General features: G+C 40.6%; 1 protein-coding gene across 2 annotated transcripts in view; it reads right to left on the reverse strand.

Annotated features, from left to right (window-relative positions):
* The window catches only part of IFT140 (intraflagellar transport 140), an 86,184-nt gene that overhangs the window by 58,941 nt on the left and 9,257 nt on the right, over positions 1-17,986 (reverse strand). For both annotated transcript variants that reach the window (XM_026858781.1, XM_026858780.1), the window contains exons 5-14: positions 16,308-16,483; positions 13,802-13,893; positions 12,520-12,626; positions 11,597-11,745; positions 6,036-6,239; positions 5,602-5,674; positions 2,663-2,754; positions 1,689-1,816; positions 785-902; positions 209-336 (exon numbers count right to left, since the gene is read on the reverse strand). In XM_026858781.1, the coding sequence (XP_026714582.1) occupies positions 209-336; positions 785-902; positions 1,689-1,816; positions 2,663-2,754; positions 5,602-5,674; positions 6,036-6,239; positions 11,597-11,745; positions 12,520-12,626; positions 13,802-13,893; positions 16,308-16,483 (1,267 nt within the window). The remainder of the gene's footprint in view (positions 1-208; positions 337-784; positions 903-1,688; positions 1,817-2,662; positions 2,755-5,601; positions 5,675-6,035; positions 6,240-11,596; positions 11,746-12,519; positions 12,627-13,801; positions 13,894-16,307; positions 16,484-17,986) is intronic.

Raw genomic sequence — 17,986 nt, forward strand, 5'->3', positions numbered from 1 at the left:
TCACTTGACACCCCCTAATTGGAAGAGACAGGGATGCAGGCTGCTTGACATAAAATGCACCAGTTTTAATCAATTTTTTAGAAATAAATTCATACAAGCTCCTACACAAAGACAGAAGCATGGCAGTATCAAAATGTTGCCTGTCTTCATAGGGCAGATTCCTATCTTAAATCCACAAGTAATACTTCTTGAAACAAAAGCTTCTTACTTATCAATGCCTTGTCCAGAAGAAAGCTTCTCCCTACCACTCCCTTGTTCAGCCTTGAAATCAAAGAGTGTAACTTTGTCCATTTCAACATCATAGAAACAGATCTTGGAATCAGTGTTTCCATCCACCTACAAGAAGGGAAAACAGAAGTGGCTGAAGCATGCAGTCAGAAGAAATGAAAGGTATGTTTATCTTACCTGATTCATGCTCTCAGTTTTGTTTACTGGTAATCACAAAAGAACATTCTTTGGAAGAAATATCAGGAAATTTCTTGGTGTTTTTCTATTCTAGCAAGTTAGCCTTTGATTCCTTTGAAATGCTACAAAGTAGCTTTTGTAACTACAATACTGCTTCCTCGTCTGGGTTGTTCTTCTCACCAAATGTACAAAACTTTAACATACCTTAATTTTACTGTTTAGTTATATGCTCGAGCATGACATTTCAAGACCAGTACACTGCATAGAACATGTTGGTTTATCTCTGAGAAGTGAACCTTGTGTCTTCAGCAATCTTCTTGAACTGCACCAGTCTATAAACTGATGGTCAGGTCCTAGGGTGGTAAGTGCTTTGCCTCACCTTGCTAACAAGGATGCTGACTTTATTGCCATTAGCATTGCACTTGACAGATGCAATGTCTCCAAGGCCAGGAAACAGCTCAGAGAAATTCTTGCTATTGCAGTGCACTTTTGCCTCTCTGTGGAGAGAAATAAACTTAAATCATATGGTGGCAAGCAACTGACAATACATATCAGCCAAAACATTTTTCAAATTATGGGTAAGACTTTTAAAAACAAACTATTGCTACCTTATGACACCACTGCCCTAGACTCCAGCTTCCTCTCCAGAGAATTGCTGCAACCTGCCTTTCTTTCAGGAAGAAGTTAATGAGACACTCTTTCCTCAATGAATCAGCAAGAATAAACTTCAATCCTCCTACAGGATTCCCAAAACAGGGCTATACAGAAAGAACATCCTGCCAGAATTTTGAATTTAGAGGTCTGTTTCCTACCTAAGTTGAACAGTACCATGAATGTTGAATACAGCCCATCACATTAAAGTTCTGTGTATGGAAAACACACTATAGAGCAGAAATAAAGAAATGTCATTGGGGGATAGTATTTATATAATCTTACTGGTCACTTTTTCTCTAAGTTCCAAAAGACTGTATCATTCACATACTTAACACTCACCGATGATTCTCCATAAATTCTCCACTCACTTTGAAATACACACAAATCTCCCTCACAATATACTCTTTCAAAAATTATTATTGTTATTTATCCCATGTTTTGTCTAATAATTCTGTGGGTCATCCCTTGCTTTAGGGATAGGCCATCAGTTCATACAGGCTGCATATACTGCCTCAAGATTCAAAGGGGCTATCACTTTTCATCAGGTCAAAAACAACTAAAAATTGCCCCCTCCTCACAAAATATACGCTCAATTTATAAACACATGTTTTTAAAAGGCTTATTAATACCTGCGAGAGAGATCAAAGATTTTAAAGTGAGCCAAATCAGTTCCCACAGTCAGGAAATTTCCACAGACATCCAAGAGGCACGGATTCCCCTCTGCTTCAGAGAACACCAGCAGCTGTTTAACTGTGCCCTGAGGAGAAATGTATAACATCAGGTTTGTGTGGTCAGGGTCTAAGTAGAAAGGACTTATTTTGTCACCAAGCTAAGTAAATAGCTGCTGAACTTCTGTGTTAGACAAATCACTACCAGCAAAATGAAAGAAACTACACACACACACATGCATGGTCTCTACAAGTGCAATCTGTGTTTCTGGTTGAAAACTGGATGCATAGCCTCAAAAAAAAAATGTAGAGGCATCCTTCTGCAGCAATTTCCTCTTCAATAATACAACTTTTTCCAACTAAGAGAGATACAGAAATACAGATCCCTGAAGGTCCTTCACTATACAGCTGCAAAAATAAATATATTAATTAAATCAGTCATTGTTATAAATCCCACCCATTCTTGAATACAATATTTATTTCTTAAATAAAATTATGTATCATAGAACTCTGCTAATTAGATTTCTCTTTTTGGTTCTCATGGAGTAGCAGAGGCTGCAAAGGTTAAGCAAAAGATTTTTCAGGAACACACGGAATGTGTAGGGGATATTTTCATTACCTTCTAAGAATATTCAATGTGTTCATTTTCCTGTTAGTAATATACATATACATATTCAACTTGCATGCAGTTTTGATCCTCTTAAAGTCTGGCCCCTACAGAATTCTGTTTTCTTTTATAAATACAAGTTACAGTGTAGTTGTAAACTTTTTAAAGAACACAAAATGTCAAAGATCTTTCTGCTGAAATGCTCAAAATATTTTTTCTATGGCAAAGGTAGAGTTAATAGATTTATAGAACATCCATTTAAGCTGTAACACCAGTCTTTCAAAACAATAAGACATATTCATCACTTCATGGTTCTATCAGATTTTACCTGCCAGGTGCGGACCTGGACCCGATACGGCTCAACTGTGTACAGATTTTCTCCATGTACAGACAGAACTGGAGAATCACAAAGAAAAGAGCCTGGAACAAGCACAATAAAGCCATCATTACAATAACCAGATCTTTTAAAAGGTAAAAAAAAAAGGCCTTTTGACTTAAAGCATTTCCACTGTCTTGCACCAAATCCATATTTGAATTCATCAGTCTCTACTGATTCCCAAACTCTTTGATGTTGCAGCCTTCTTCCATTCTGCCCCTACAACCAAAAGCTGGGACTCCTACTGAAAACAGATGTTTTGTACACTCTGCCCATGAAAATAAGTGGGAGAGGAAGAGCAAAGAGTTGATACGGGAAGTAAAGGAAAGAAAAAAGACTAGTGCAGTGTGAGGTTCTGTTAAGAGAATTCACTCCTTCCTTCATTGAACTACAGTTGAAGAGTGATAAAGGAAACTGTCAGAAAAGAAGAGTGGTTCTTAAATAATTTAATGAGTATTGTAGACTGTTGGGACCTTGGTGGTAATAATGCATTGATTCAGCATGGAAAAGTTATAGAATAAATGAGTAAATACAGACAAGAGAAGTCACTTCTTAGAAAGCACTTGATGGTTTTTAAAAGACAAAGCCTAAACTCTCAAGATTTTGGATGGGATTGATGGAATTGTGCATAACCTGTTTCTCAAGGCAGAAATATTTAGGGAGAATTAATCATAGAAAAAACTATTTTTTTTTAATTAGCTGTATATAGAGCAATTTATGGAACAGATTTTCCTGACAGCTTGGACTAAAACCTACTCCTTCCCAGTTCCTACGTAAGTGCTACGTAACCTTGATTACACTTGCTCCCAAACAAAGTAGAAAAGCCTTCAACAGCCATCATGACCTATCTGTAGAAGGCAACAGGAGCTATGGCTACAAAAGTAAGAAAAAAATTATGTTCTTGATCAGCTGTTGGAAGAACTTAATTAAAAGATAAAACAAGGCAGATTTGTATCATGTTTTGTGCAAGGCCCTATATGATATGCTAGTTCTGAGGATACCTTTCAAGTCTAGATGTGACAGTAAGGTATACATCTAATCTGTGAGAAACAGCAACAAAATGCTTGGTTTTGTCAAGGCCAGTCACACACTTGGATGCCTTAGGAACTCTATGAATGAAGCACATTTAGTCTTTAGGTACTCCCAAGATTAGATTGTAGCTGAACAGAGGTTAAGAGGATATATATGTTAACTTTACGCCTACAGATGCACATCACCTTTGGTTTTACCTGTCGCCACACTGCTACTCGTATACAGAAATACCAACATATTCTGAGGTTAACCCACACATTATATCCCAGCATATTTAGTGAATAAAGCACAGATGTAGGAGTTGGCATCTTAGTTCTGGTTTTGTTGATGACTTTTATACACTAATCTTCCTATTCTGCAAAATGGGAATATGAAGTCTAACTAGTGTTAATAATATTTTTCACTTTCACAGAATCACAAAATCATCAAGGTTGGAAAAGCCCTTGAAGCTCCTCCAGTCCAACCATGAACCTCACCCTGACCATTCCCAACTCTACCAGATCCCTCAGCGCTGGGTCAACTTGACTCTTCAACCCCTCCAGGGATGGGGACTCCCCCCCTGCTCTGGGCAGCCCATTCCAATGCCCAACAGCCCCTTCTGCACAGAAATCCTTCCTCAGAGCCAGCCTGACCCTGCCCTGGGCAGCTTGAGGCCATTCCCTCTTGTCCTATTGGTTATTACTTGGTCCAAGAGACTCATCCCCCCTCTCTGCACCCTCCTGTCAGGGAGTTGCAGAGGGCCAGGAGGTCTCCCCTCAGCCTCCTCTTCTCCAGACTGAACCCCCCCAGTTCCCTCAGCCGCTCCCCAGCAGACCTGCGCTCCAGACCCTGCCCCAGCTCCGTTGCCCTTCTCTGGACACGCTCGAGTCATTCAATGGCCTTTTCGGGGTGAGGGGCCCAAAACTGAGCACAGTATTTGAGGTGCAGCCTCACCAGTGCCGAGTACAGGGGTCAGATCCCTTCCCTGTCCCTGCTGGCCACGCTATTGCTGACACAAGCCAGGATGCCATTGGCCTTCTTGGCCCCCTGGGCACACTGCTGGCTCCTGTTCAGCTGGCTGTCAATCAACACCCCCAGGTCCCTCTCTGACTGGCAGCTCCACTCACTCCTCCCCAAGCCTGTAGCCCTGCTGGAGGTTGTTGTGGCCCAAGGGCAGCCCCCGGCATTTGCCCTCAGTGAAACTCCCCCAGTTGGCCTCAGCCCATGGCTCCAGCCTGTTCAGGTCTCTCTGCAGAGCCTCCCTACCCTCGAGCAGATCAACACTCCCACCCAGCTGGGTGTCATCTGCAAACTGACTGAGGGTGTCCTCGATCCCCTCATCTAGATCATCAATAAAGATGTAAACAGGAGTGGCCCCAAAACCCAGACCTGGGGGACACCACCTGTGACCGGCCACCAACTGGATTTAACTCCGTTCACCACAACTCTTTGGGCCCAGCCATACAGACAGTTTTTAACCCAGTGAAACATATGCCTATTCAAGCCACAAGCAGCCAGTTTTGCCATGAGCATGCTGTGGGAAACGGTGTCAAAGGCCTTAAAGGTAAACAACATCCACAGCCTTTCCCTCATCCAATAAGCAGGCCGCCCTGTCACAGAAGGAGATCAGGTTTGTCAGGCAGGACCTGCCTTTCATAAACCCATGCTGACTGGTCCTGAGCATCTGGTTGTCCCTCATGTGTTGTGTGATAGTACTCAGGATGAGCTGCTCCATCAGCTTCCCGGGCACCAAAGTCAAACTGACAGGCCTGTAATTTCCTGTATTACGATTACAGTCCATCAGCTATCATAAATTAAGAGAATGTATAACTTTAGGGGAAGAGAACCACTGCAACTCTGATCAGTGTTCTAAGTCATACCTGCACTCCTGAAGGTATCTCCTGAGTACTCAAAGACAGTAACTTGCTTCCCGTTCCAGAATACTACAGCATCCTAAATCAATCAAAAAAATAAAAGTATATATACATTCAATTTCTTTTGGAATTGTACAGAAATTCATGCAATAGCAAGACCTTCCACACAATAGCCACCATTCAGTAGTTCTTCTGTATACTGAGTTGGAAGGCTTTTGGTAACCCAAACGTTCTCTGTTTAGCACCCAAAGAACTACTGAGTCATTGTGCCATCTGAAAATCACCTCTACCACAGCATCATTGCTACCATCATAACAATACTTCCATTAGACGATAAACTGAATATCAAAGAGGGGTTATATTAAAGACTTATAAAGTTTGGTTTCCCTACACCTAACTAGGCAAATAAACAAGCAAATAAATGAAAAACCCAAATTAACCTTAGTAGCGAAGACTCCATTAACATTCATATCAACACGCAGACTGTGTGTGGTTCCTGTGCTGAAGACGGTCACATTAAACAGGTTAGGAGACACCTGTACAACAGCCACTTGCTGATGAAAATGAGAAGACATGGCCTGCTCACTGAGGATCACCACTGAGCTGATGTTATTCACTGCCAGCAGGTTTTTCCGGGAGCCCCACTGCACACAATGGGAAGAGAAAAAAAAAAACCAAAAACCACAACACATAAGTTAATCTAAGATCTTGAACAGTCACTGCCGCCAAGACTGATGACAAGGGATAGGATAGAATAAACATTTTTATACATATACAGAGTTCTGTTATTATGTTTGTTACCCAGCTACTCAGATCCACTTTTCTTTCCTAAGATATTATTGCACCACCTTACATTTACTACTGCAAGACAGCATCACATATTTAAAGGGTTTAATAATGCTGAGATCTCTAAAAGCAAGTTGCATGCATAGTTTCTTTTTTGATTGCCATGTTCTTTTTTGCAGTTTTGATAGCCCTTTCAGTCAATGTATTTCAAATTCCCCAGCAAAGAGTGCTAAATCACATGGATAAGGGGGTCCAAAAGTACACTTCTCCCATTATAGAATCATAGAATAGTTTGGGTTGGAAGGGACCTGTAAAGGTCTTCTAGTCCAACCCCCCTGCAATAAGAAGGGACGTCTTCAGCTAGATCAAGTCAGTCAAAGCTTCATCCAATCTGATCTTGAATGTTTCCAGGAATGGGGCATCTGCCACCTCTCTGAGCAACCTGTTTCACCACCCTCATTGTAAAAAATTTCTTACTTATATCTAGTTTGAATCTTCCTTCTTTTTAAAACCATCACACCTTGTCATATAGCTACAGGCCCTACTAAAAAGTCTGTCCCCATCTTTTTTGAAGGCCCCTTTAAGTACTGGAAGGCTGCAATAAGGTCTCCCCAGAGCCTTCTCTTCTCCAGGCTGAACACCCCCAACTCTCTCAGCCTGTCCTCACAGGGGAGGTGCTCCATCCCTCTGATCATTTTTGTGGTCTCCTCTGGACTCACTCCAACAGGGTATTGATACCGGGGGTTGGCCTGACCCAGGTGCAGGACCTTGCACTTGGCCTTGATGAACCTCACAAGGTTCACAAGCCCACTTCTCAAGCTTGTCCAGGTCTCTCTGGATGCCATCCTGTCCCTCAGGCGCATCAACCGCACCACTCAGCTTGGTGTCGTCTGCAGATGTGCTGAGGGTGCACTTGATCCCACTGTCTGTGTCACCAATGAAGATATTAAACAGTGCTGGTCCCCATACAGACCCCTAAGGAACATCATTGATCTCTATCTGGACATTGAGCCATTGATGACTACCCTCTGCATGTTATCATCCAAACAATTCCTCATCCACTGAGTAGTCCATCCATCGAATCTACCTCTCTCCAATTTAGAGAGAGGGATGTTGTGGGGGACCATGTCAAAGGCCTTACAGAAGTCCAGACAGATGACATCTGTAGCTTTTTCCTTGTCCACTGATGTAGTCACTCCATCATAGAAGGCCATTAGGTTGGTCAGGCAAGACTTGCCTGTGGTGAAGCCACACTGGCTGTCTCAAATCCCCTCCCTGTCCTCCATGTGCCTTAGCACAGCTTCTAGGAGGATCTGTTCCATGATCTCCTCAGGCACAGAGGTGAGACTGACAGGTCGGTAGTTCCCAATGTTCTCCTTTTTGACCTTTCTTAAAAACGGGTGCAATGTTTCTCTTTTTCCAGTCACCAGGGACTTCACCTGACTGCCATGACTTTTCAAATATCATGGAGAGTGGCTTTGCAAGTACATCAGCCAGCTCCCTCAGGACTCTGGATCCATCTCATCAGGTCCCATAGGCTTATGGATGTTCAGGTTCCTCAGATGGTCATGCACCTGATCTTCCCTTACAGTGGGAGGGACTTTGCTCCCCCAGTCTCTGCCTTGAGGTCCATCCTGTGGGAAGAGAGGCTGCCAGTGAAGAGTGAGGCAAAAAAACTGTTGGGTACCTGGCTTTACTCCTTGCCTGACCCATATCCCTCAGGACTCTCCAGTGCACAATCACTGCAGTCCAGGCTGCCTCCAATCCTGATGTTTCTGATTAGCTCACCTGCACTGGTGACCACCAGGTCCAGTAACGCACCTGCTCTGGTAGGGCTGTCTATTACCTGGCCTAAGAATTTATTCTCAGTGCTCTCCAAGAGTCTCCTGGACTGCCTACAGCTCACTGTGCTACTTTTTCAGCAGATGTTTGGGCTGTTGAAGTCCCCCAGCAGGACAAGAGACTGTGAGCATGTGAAGCCCTCTGTAGCTGGAGTAAGAAGGCTTCACCAATGGGCTCCCCTTGATCAGGCAGCCTGTAGTAAACACCCACCACAAGGTTCCCTTTGTTGCCTCGGTCTCTAATTCTTACCCATAAGCTTTCAGTCTGCTCATGGCTCTTCTTCAGAGACAGCTCTTCACATTCTATCCATTTCTTGATATAGCGGGCAACCCCTCGGCCCCTCCTTCCCTGCCTATCCCTTCTGAACAGCCTGTAGTCATTGATAGCTGCACTCTAGTCATGGGATTCGTCCCACCAAGTTTCAGTAATGGAAACTAGGTCATAGCTTTTTAGCAGCATGGAGGCTTCCAACTCCCTTCTGCTGGAAGAATCTCCATGTTCCAGCTAACTCTTTTCAATGAATTCTATAAAGGTTATCTTTCCTTCCTTTTAGGACTGAAAAATGGCACCTACACAGAGTAATTCTAAAACTGAAAATACCTTACAAAATTCAATGGGAGAAAGATAAGATCTGTTTCCAAGATGGCTTGCAAAGACGAAGTTTCTAACATGCAGCTGGTGATTTCTATTATTAAAGAGAAAGCAATGCTCCCATTTTCATTCCTTCTTTCTATATTCACGTTAAACAAGCACGTCTGACATTATTTATGTTTATTCCTACCAAACGATGATTCTGGCCAGAAAGCACTGTGGCAACCAGCTGACTACCTGTAAACTCTTTGCACATACCACATTAACTAGAAGAGATCCTAACTCCAGTCTGGAAGCTATAACTATGTGTGGGGGTGCAGGGGTGCTACTCCTGAGGTACCACACTCATCAGTAATGCTGCCTTGATAAGCACAGTCCATAGTTCACTGCACAGCTTCAGCACAGGAGCTCTCTCAGGGCTGGGCCAAGGAACAAGAAGAGGAGTTTGGGGTTGTTTTTTTGTGTTTGTGTTTTTTTCAATCTACCAGAGATCATTCATACAGATAGCCTTTCATGAGCTAGATAAAGTATAAAGTTTCCTGGAGCTACAGAAAATCCCTTTGAAGTCCAAGAATTTCTCTGTCCTTGCACAACTGTTATCAGCTCTATAAACTCTAGGGATATGCCAAGTCCCTAAGGTCTCTGCTTCCCTCAAAGTTATTTGAAGTTTCATACTAATTTCCTGACATACTGATATTTTGGTGGCTATACCTTTCAAACAACGCTGATTTAAATAGTTGTGTTTGAAAATAATTTCATTTTATTTCAGAGCATGATCTAAGAAATAAAGCTATTTTGCATGGTTTGTCTGGGGTTTTCTTTTTAATGGCGCTTGGTTACAATTAGCTAGATATTATGCTGCACAACAGATAACCTAGAGTGTATTTCCCAACCACCTCTCTTTTGAAGCCACCATATTAGGTTGAAAAAAGATGAAGTTGGCAAGGAGTCAAATTAAGTTATTGCTGCCCTTTGACCTCACTATGGTACATGACTTTCTATTCTGAGTTTTCCATGGTAATATAGGAAAAGGTTTTTATAGGAATTACTAAAAGATTCCATATGTAACAATTTTTAAAATCCTTTACAAAATATTTTTTGGAATACAGGTATTACAATAACAAATAATCTAGTTTCCATAATTAAAGACAGCTTTATAACATGAGGTAAAAATGTAGTGACTGTTGACAGTTGTTTGGCAATGCTTTTGTTTATGCTAACAAACATTAGGAACGAGGTATTCTTTCTGGAGAGTGCTCCATATTCTGTTATCTGGAACATGTTGGATGGTCAAGCTGACATAAACACCTATATCTCTTCCCTTCCCTCAACTTATTAGCAGATGTATGATATACTAATGGCACACACTATTTCCTATATCCTGGACCTCCTGCTACTGAAGCATCTTAAGAGAAGATGTGGGTTCTCCACTTTGATAGTACTTATGCTTTAAGTTTGTAAGTAGGACTCCAATACAGACCCTTGCTATATGCCAACCCAGAGAAAGCAAATGCCATTGCATTTTAAATATTTTCCATCCTTATGTGAAAACAGAAAAAAACATTAAATTACTTTCTCTTGAAAGGCACCAGATATATTTATTTGATTTTCATTCCTTCTGAAAAATGGGTATTATTCTCACATATTAAGCACAGCAACAGAATAATCTGTTATAACAGAAATTCTAAAAAAAAAAAAAGAAAAAAGTAATAATAGGGTATAACAAACAAAACAAAAGATGCTGGAGAACCTAAAAGCACAAGCTTTGCCTTTTAGCAGAATCGTTGTGGTCAAAAATGCTGTTTATTAATGTTAAACTTTAAAAATTTAAATTTACAATTGTAATGCTCAGCATTTCTCTTTTGCATATATCAAAATGCTAATAAGTATAGAATGACAGTGAATGTGACAAATGAAAACATTTCAAATATATAAAAATGCTGCACCCTGACACTTAACAGACAATGGGTTAAAACCCAGATATTTTAATTCTTTGTATTGTCATAACCGTCAGCATTAAAATATTGTAAATAGCAGCAGAAATGTTTTAAGGCATTGGTTTTGCAAATTTGCAAGAGAAAACTTATCATCCACATCTAGTCTAATGCTGGCACACATAAAAATATTATCTAGCAAACAAGAAACATTTTCTGACAAAAAAGGCAGCTGAAAACATCATTGTTTGTGTAAAAATATAGCATTCCCTTCTAGTTGGCACATCTTCTCACCAAAGAACATATGGTTGTAAATACATTGGTTAATATTTTTGCAACTGCCAGTAAGAGTAAACTTTGAGAAAGTGACTAAAAGAAGAAAATTGCCTACAAATAAAATCATGCATTTAGTCAGATATTTTGCTTGTTATTTTAATAAATTTATATAAATTTGACATTTCCAACAATATATCTCCCAGAAAATAATTTCAGGGTGCTGAATACAAAGAGTTTGTCAATGAAACATAAAATGAGAGATGTTTGGATTTAAGGATGCCACGACTGCTAATTCTCCCAGAGAGATATATTTACATTTCAGTGTGTTATGTTGCTGAGCTTTTCAACCCTGTCTGTAACAAAATAGCTACAGATAATATTTCTGCCTGTTTCAATTTTAAAAGTTATTTGATCCTGATGGTTTATACTCCTTCTTCTGAAGGAGGACCAGCGTCTACTGATGCACCTATCTGTATGATAGTGATCATCTTCATCTGTTTCACAAAGATGATCCATTCCTCTAATGATTGTAAAGTCCTATTAACATGCAAGAAGACTCTTTCCCATCTTACCTTTATCTGAGTGACATTTCCTTCAAGTTCTGTAGGTGGCTGAAGTTTCCACTTCTCCTTGCCCTCCAAAGCCCGTGCGCTCTGATCGGATCCTGCTGCCTTCCTCCACATGGCTATTCTCCCTTTGTTTGTACCAGCTGCTAAGAGGCCTGCCATTCACAAACCTTTTAGGCATTTCGTATCTTAAACTTCAGAAAAACAAACCCACATTATACAAAGTAGCAGGCAATCTAGATCTGGTTCTAAGGTAATGAGAAACCTTCGTCTAGCAGCATCCGTTTCTTTGCCTTCCTGCAACCCAGCATCCTAGTCCTGAACTGGATTTCTTTCTGGAGAAACAATGGCAGAAGTTTCACATGGCAAGGCCCATTTTCTAAAGTACCAGATGAAGTTATCTTTTAAATTTATCAGACAATGATTACATTTTAACCGTTTACTTTTTAATAGCTGGTTTTGTAGTCACCATGGGCAAGTCACCATTAAACCATTCTAGTGGACACTAGCTATGGCTACACTGGCAACAAGGTGACGTGTTGGAGTAGCTCTGTAGAAAACATTTTAAGGACCATGCTATATATGTTTGGCATTAGCTCTAGTCTGGGCTTGTAGACTGATGCCTGTAACATCTTGGAGTGCATCAGGTGTACTACAGGAGTACTTGTACCTGTTCAGTACAAAGTACAGTTCAAAGGGTATCCAGCTTGTGTGCCAGAAGACAACTCCACACCGAGACAATGTGTGGTGAGTACCAAATTATCTCACTGTACCTTCAAAAGCACACTCCTGATCTGAACTAAAATGCTTCTACATCACATGCTGTTACTGAAACCCTCAGTACACAAGACAAATATACTGAAATGACTACAGGCACTGAAGGCTGAGGTTTAGGATCCAGAGATCACAGCTGCCATGTTATTTCTCACCTTTAGCACTGCAGTAAGAAACACAGTTAACAGATTCTCCTCCCTCAAAGCCAAACTGCACATCTGGGGAGAGCACATAGTTCTCATCTCGGTCCAAATCCCAGAACCTAAGACACACAAAATAAGGGTGTTAACAATGCTTTTCCTTCCATGTATCTTCCTAACACAGTTAATAGGATGCTGTACATGAAATTAATTTGCTATTTCCACAATGCCCAGATCATTCAATTTTTAAAATTAAATTGCCAGCAGCTGCCTCTGAAATGTGAATTTCTTAACAATCTCCTTCCTTTTCCTTTGACTTCTAAATCTGCAGCATGTTTTGTGATATTCTTCTACGAAGAAAGATTCAGAAGCAAACCCAGCTTTAAGAAAAATACAAAACAAAAGAAGTGAGATCTAGTTGCAATTTTCCTCCTCCCAACTTATGCTTCCTCCTCTATTTTAAGAATATTCCTTGGTTAACCAGTAGTCCTTTCAATTCCAGATGTATTTTCTAGAACTAAACATTGTCATCAAGCATATTCCTTCTTGATACTTGGTCTCTATCACACTCTCACAAAATTAACAGAAGACTTTCTCTGATAGTAGTAGATGGAGACACAAGAATGTGAACTACTGATGTTACTGGAATACCCCCACCCTCCCAGAAAAGTTAGAGAAAACAGGTAGAGCAAGTCATAGTAAAGACAGGGAGAAAGAAGATTTAATACCTTTTTTAAACAGATGCAAAAAGATAAAAACTACAGAACATGGCACCATAGCAGCATGGCAAAGTAACATACTTGGTTTAAAGAATTAGGGATAAAAGTAACCAAAGTACTTGCCTTATATTAGAGTAACAGAGAAACATCCTGAAAAGCAAGCACTTTTTTTCCTGTTGCTGACGCTATGACTATCCTAACAATCAGACAATAACAATGGAAAGAACAGCAAAGTGGCTAGCTTTTTCATGCAAAAAACACAAATAGATAGATTTTCAGAAGAAAGCATTAACAGCAATCAGAAAGGAAGAGGTTTGGGTAGTACTCCCTGACAAAACAAAATATAGATATAGAGAAACAAAGATTATATAGAATTAATTTTTGTCCTCAAAGAAACAGATTTTTCATTTTATTTTTCTATTTATTTTGAGGAACAAAATTAGGAAATATTAGGAGGTTTTTTTGTTATTGGTTAAGAAAAAACAGTTTGGTAAAATATGGTCTGCAATGCAGACCATAAACCTTTTGGCTGGCACTTCTCATGGGCAACCAGAACAGCTTTAAAACAGGATTCTTACCTGATGACCGTCTCGCCTAGTGCTGTAACAACAAGACTATGGTCTATGAAGATGATGTCTGCAGAATGACCTATCTTCCCGCTCAACTTCACCTGTTAATGATAAGTAAATAAATAGATTTACAGATGGTAGGAATAACACACAAAGACAGTAAGCACCTGAATTTCCTACTTTAGCTAAAAGTTTAAAATATAAGAATAGACCTCTCTGTCAGTTCAGACAGACCAATAGTTTCTCTCAGGAAGCGTTCATCACTAAATGCATAGGTGTATGATATATCAATTCAATAAAAGAAACCTTGTGGTGGGTTAATTAAGTAGGAAAGAAGCAGTTTTCTCTTGTACTAGATTCTCTCTTAGAACTTGATAAAGATTGCTTTAAAATATGAAATATCAAAGCTTACTTCTACAATCTTAGATAAAAAAGAAAAAAAATCATAGGAAGGTGAAGGTTTGGGTTCCATCCCCCCAAGCAGTATTCTCCAATAGTACAGGATTTTGTTTGAGCCAAAGTAATTATAAGTCATGGATGAGGTCGGTTTGGGTTTTGTCCCTGTACAATAGTTTTTTGGGTCAGTACATTATTTGTGATTCTATGACTTGTGGGTTTTTATTTTTTAAAAGCTTCCTTTTAAAAATACAGAGGAATACAGAGAAACTGTCCAGGTAGTCAGGGATCAGGTTAGCAAGGCCAACACCCTGACAGAATTAAAACTGTCCGGAGACATCACAGGCAACCAAAATAAAGCTTCTATAGGTACATCAGTGATAAAAGGAAGACGAAAAAAAACCTATGTGGAACCTCTCCAGAAGGAAACAGAAAACCTGGTTACCCAGGATATGGAAGAGACTGAGATATTCAATGACTTTTTTGCCTCAGTCTTCCCTGGCAAGGGCTCCAGCCACACCGCCTAAGGGGCAGAAGGGAAAGGCAGGAACTGGGAGGATGAAGAACCACCCACTGTAGGAGAAGATCAGGTTCAGACCATCTAAGGAACCTGAAGGTGCACAAGTCCATGGGACCTGATGAGATCCATCCGCAGGTCCCAAAGGAACTGGTAGATGAAGTGACTAAACCACTATTCATCATGCCTGAGAAGTCGTGGCAGTCTGGAGAAGTTCCCCCTGACTGGAAAAGGGCAAACATAACACACAGTTTTAAAAAGGGAAAAAAGGAAGACCAGGGAACTACAGGCCAGTCCCACCTCCGTGCCTGCCAAGATCATGAAGCTGATCCTCCTGGAAACTCTGCTAGGGCACACGGAAAATAGGGACGTGATTGGTGATATCCAACATGGCTTCACTAAGGGCAAACCATGCCCAACAAATTTGGTGGCCTTCTACAACAGGGTTACAGTGCTGGTGGATAAGGGAGGAGCAACTGGCATCATCTACCTGGGCTTGTGCAAAGCATTTGACATTGTCCCACACGACATCCTTGTCTCTAAACTGGAGAGACATGGATGTGATGGATGGACCATTCGGTGGGTAAGGGATTGGCTGGGTGGTCGCACTCAAAGAGTTGTGGTCAGCGGTTCAATGTCCAAGTGAGACATGAAAATGATCAGAGGCTGGAGCACCTCCCCTGTGAGGACAGACTGAGAGAGTTGGGATTCTTCAGCCTGGAGAAGAGAAGGCTCTGGGAGAACTTATAGCAGCCTTCAACTACTTAAAGGGGCTACAGGAAAGATGGCAAGGGACTCTATCAGGGAATGTAGGGACAGGACATGGGATAATGGTTTTAAACTGGCAGAGGGTAGATTTAGATTAGATACTAGGAAGAAATTCTTCCCTGTGAGGGTGGTGAAGCCCTGGCACAGGTTGCCCAGAGAAGCTGTGGCTGCCCCTTCCCTGGAAGGGTTCAAGGCCAGGTTGGACGGAGCTTTGGGCAACCTGGGCTAATGGAAGGTGCCCCTGCCCATGGCAGGGGAGCTGGGACTAGATGGTCTTTAAGATCCCTTCCAACCCAAACCAGTCTATGATTCTATGATCCCAAGCCTTCGCAGCTCTGAAGAACATTTTCACTATGTGAGAACTAAACTAGCTTTCAGATTTGCAGACAAAGACAGTATCACCAAGAAAAGGTATTGCTCCTACTAATATGAAAGATAAGACAGCTCTGAGCAACTGATGATTATAAAACGGACACAGATTATGAACCATTTATCCACAAGACGTTTTAACACGTATTTGATTATACTAGAAATTGTAACCCTTCTCTAATTCGCTAAATCAAGTTAAATGAAGTGTGAAAACATTAACATAGTGTCAAAATTAAAGAAACTAAGAAGAAACAGGAAGGCAAGATGAAATCCTTCCTTCCAAGTTCAGTAACACACCACTCTATTCCCCTTTCAAATGAGTATATATTTTCTCATCAAGGTATGATTTGAGAAACAAAAATGAAAGTTGATTCATTTGTAAGCAAAAAAGTCATAATCAAAATACCCTAACAAATACTTATAAAGATTAAACATTGCAACTTTACCCTGTAGTCTGACTCTTACCTTCATGAGCTCTTCTGCCTCTCCCTCAAGAGTAATTGCATGCAAGGACAACTGCAAGTTCTCTGTTATAACAACTAAAACATCTCTTTTCTCCATGAACAGAAGCTTTTGGACCAGACTTTCTGTGGACAATACATGCCTTGGCTTTCCTTTCTCATTCACATAATGCACAGAACCTGTAGTACATATAAACAAGGTATAGTTTTACTTAATATTTTCTAGCTACAAAAATCAAAGTTGCTTCTTTCTACATTAATAAAATATTCCTCAAGTGCTGAAAAGTTAAAATAACCATAATTCTTTTGTCTTCCAGTTTGTCTCAAGACACAGACTACAATAGTTGACCAGACCAATAAACCTAAACTTACTTACATTTTCCCCCATCTAGGAAATCCAGAGGGGAATTATTTAAAGGCCATCATTTAAATAATTTTAATCAGAAGTAAACTTTCTGCATATGTGTGCAAGAACGATGGCTTCTGAAATCTTCAGTATTAATAATAATTTGTGAAGGAAGAACAGCAGCTAAGAATTGGTGCAATTTACAGCAGAGTCTAGATTACAGAAAAAAGAGGATATTAAGTTCTTCGTTGTTTAGAAACACTCCACCACACATTAAATACAGGTTTTCTACATTAATTTCACAAGCAAATGGGATAGTGTCTTTCTGAGAACACTGATAACAGTGTGTGTGACTTGGCAACTACAGCACCTATCAACATTTTAAAAGCCATTCTCATTTTGTTAAATTGTAATACTGCATCAATCATAAATGTACCCAGTGAAAAACCCCTGAATTAGTACAGCAGTTTGCAAATGGTATTATAGAAATCACCCAAACAAATGAAGTAATCCAAATCAGACAGATCTCATGCCACACACACATACATAATTTCTTAGTAAATCATGACATTATATAAATGTGACATTTCAAACCAGTGCAAATCAAAAAACCCTATGAAATGACACAATATTTTCCCCCAAAAGCTGAAGCAGAAAAAACAAATGTAGAAGAATGTACATTAAGGATTCACACTAAAATGTTATACCCAAGATGCAATTTGATGTAACTAATTAAAAAGAATGTTTTAATTTCAAAAACTCTCACAAATATATTACGATCCACAACATTCCAACTATATAAAAAAAAATTCAAACTCCTCTCCCACCTTCTCCCACATGGCTTCATTTTCTCCCTGATACAAAACTTCAAGTAACATCATTCACCCCTCTTGCTAAATCACAGAATGGTTCAGGTTGGAAGGGACCTTAAAGACCATCCAGTTCCAGCCTCTGCCCTGGGCAGGGACACCTTCCATTAGCCCAGGTTGCCCAAAGTCCCGTCCAACCCTTGAACCCTTCCAGGGAAGGGGCAGCCACAGCTTCTCTGGGCAACCTGTGCCAGGGCCTCACCATTCTCACAGGGAAGAATTTCTTCCTAGTATCTAATCTAAATCTACCCTCTGACAGTTTAAAACTGTTACCCCTTGTCCTAACAATACAGGCCTTGGTAAGGAGTGTCTCTCCATCTTTGTTATAAGCCCCCTTTCAGTGTTGAAAGGTCACAGTAAGGTTTCCCCAGAGCCTTCTCTTCTCCAGCTGAACCCCCCAACTCTCTCAGCCTGTCCTCACAGGGGGGTGCTCCAGCTCCCCCGAGCATCTTCGTGGGCTCCTCTGGC

The sequence above is a fragment of the Athene cunicularia genome, assembly GCF_003259725.1.
Source record: "Athene cunicularia isolate RWA chromosome 14 unlocalized genomic scaffold, athCun1 chr14_part1, whole genome shotgun sequence".
Lineage (NCBI taxonomy): Eukaryota > Metazoa > Chordata > Aves > Strigiformes > Strigidae > Athene > Athene cunicularia.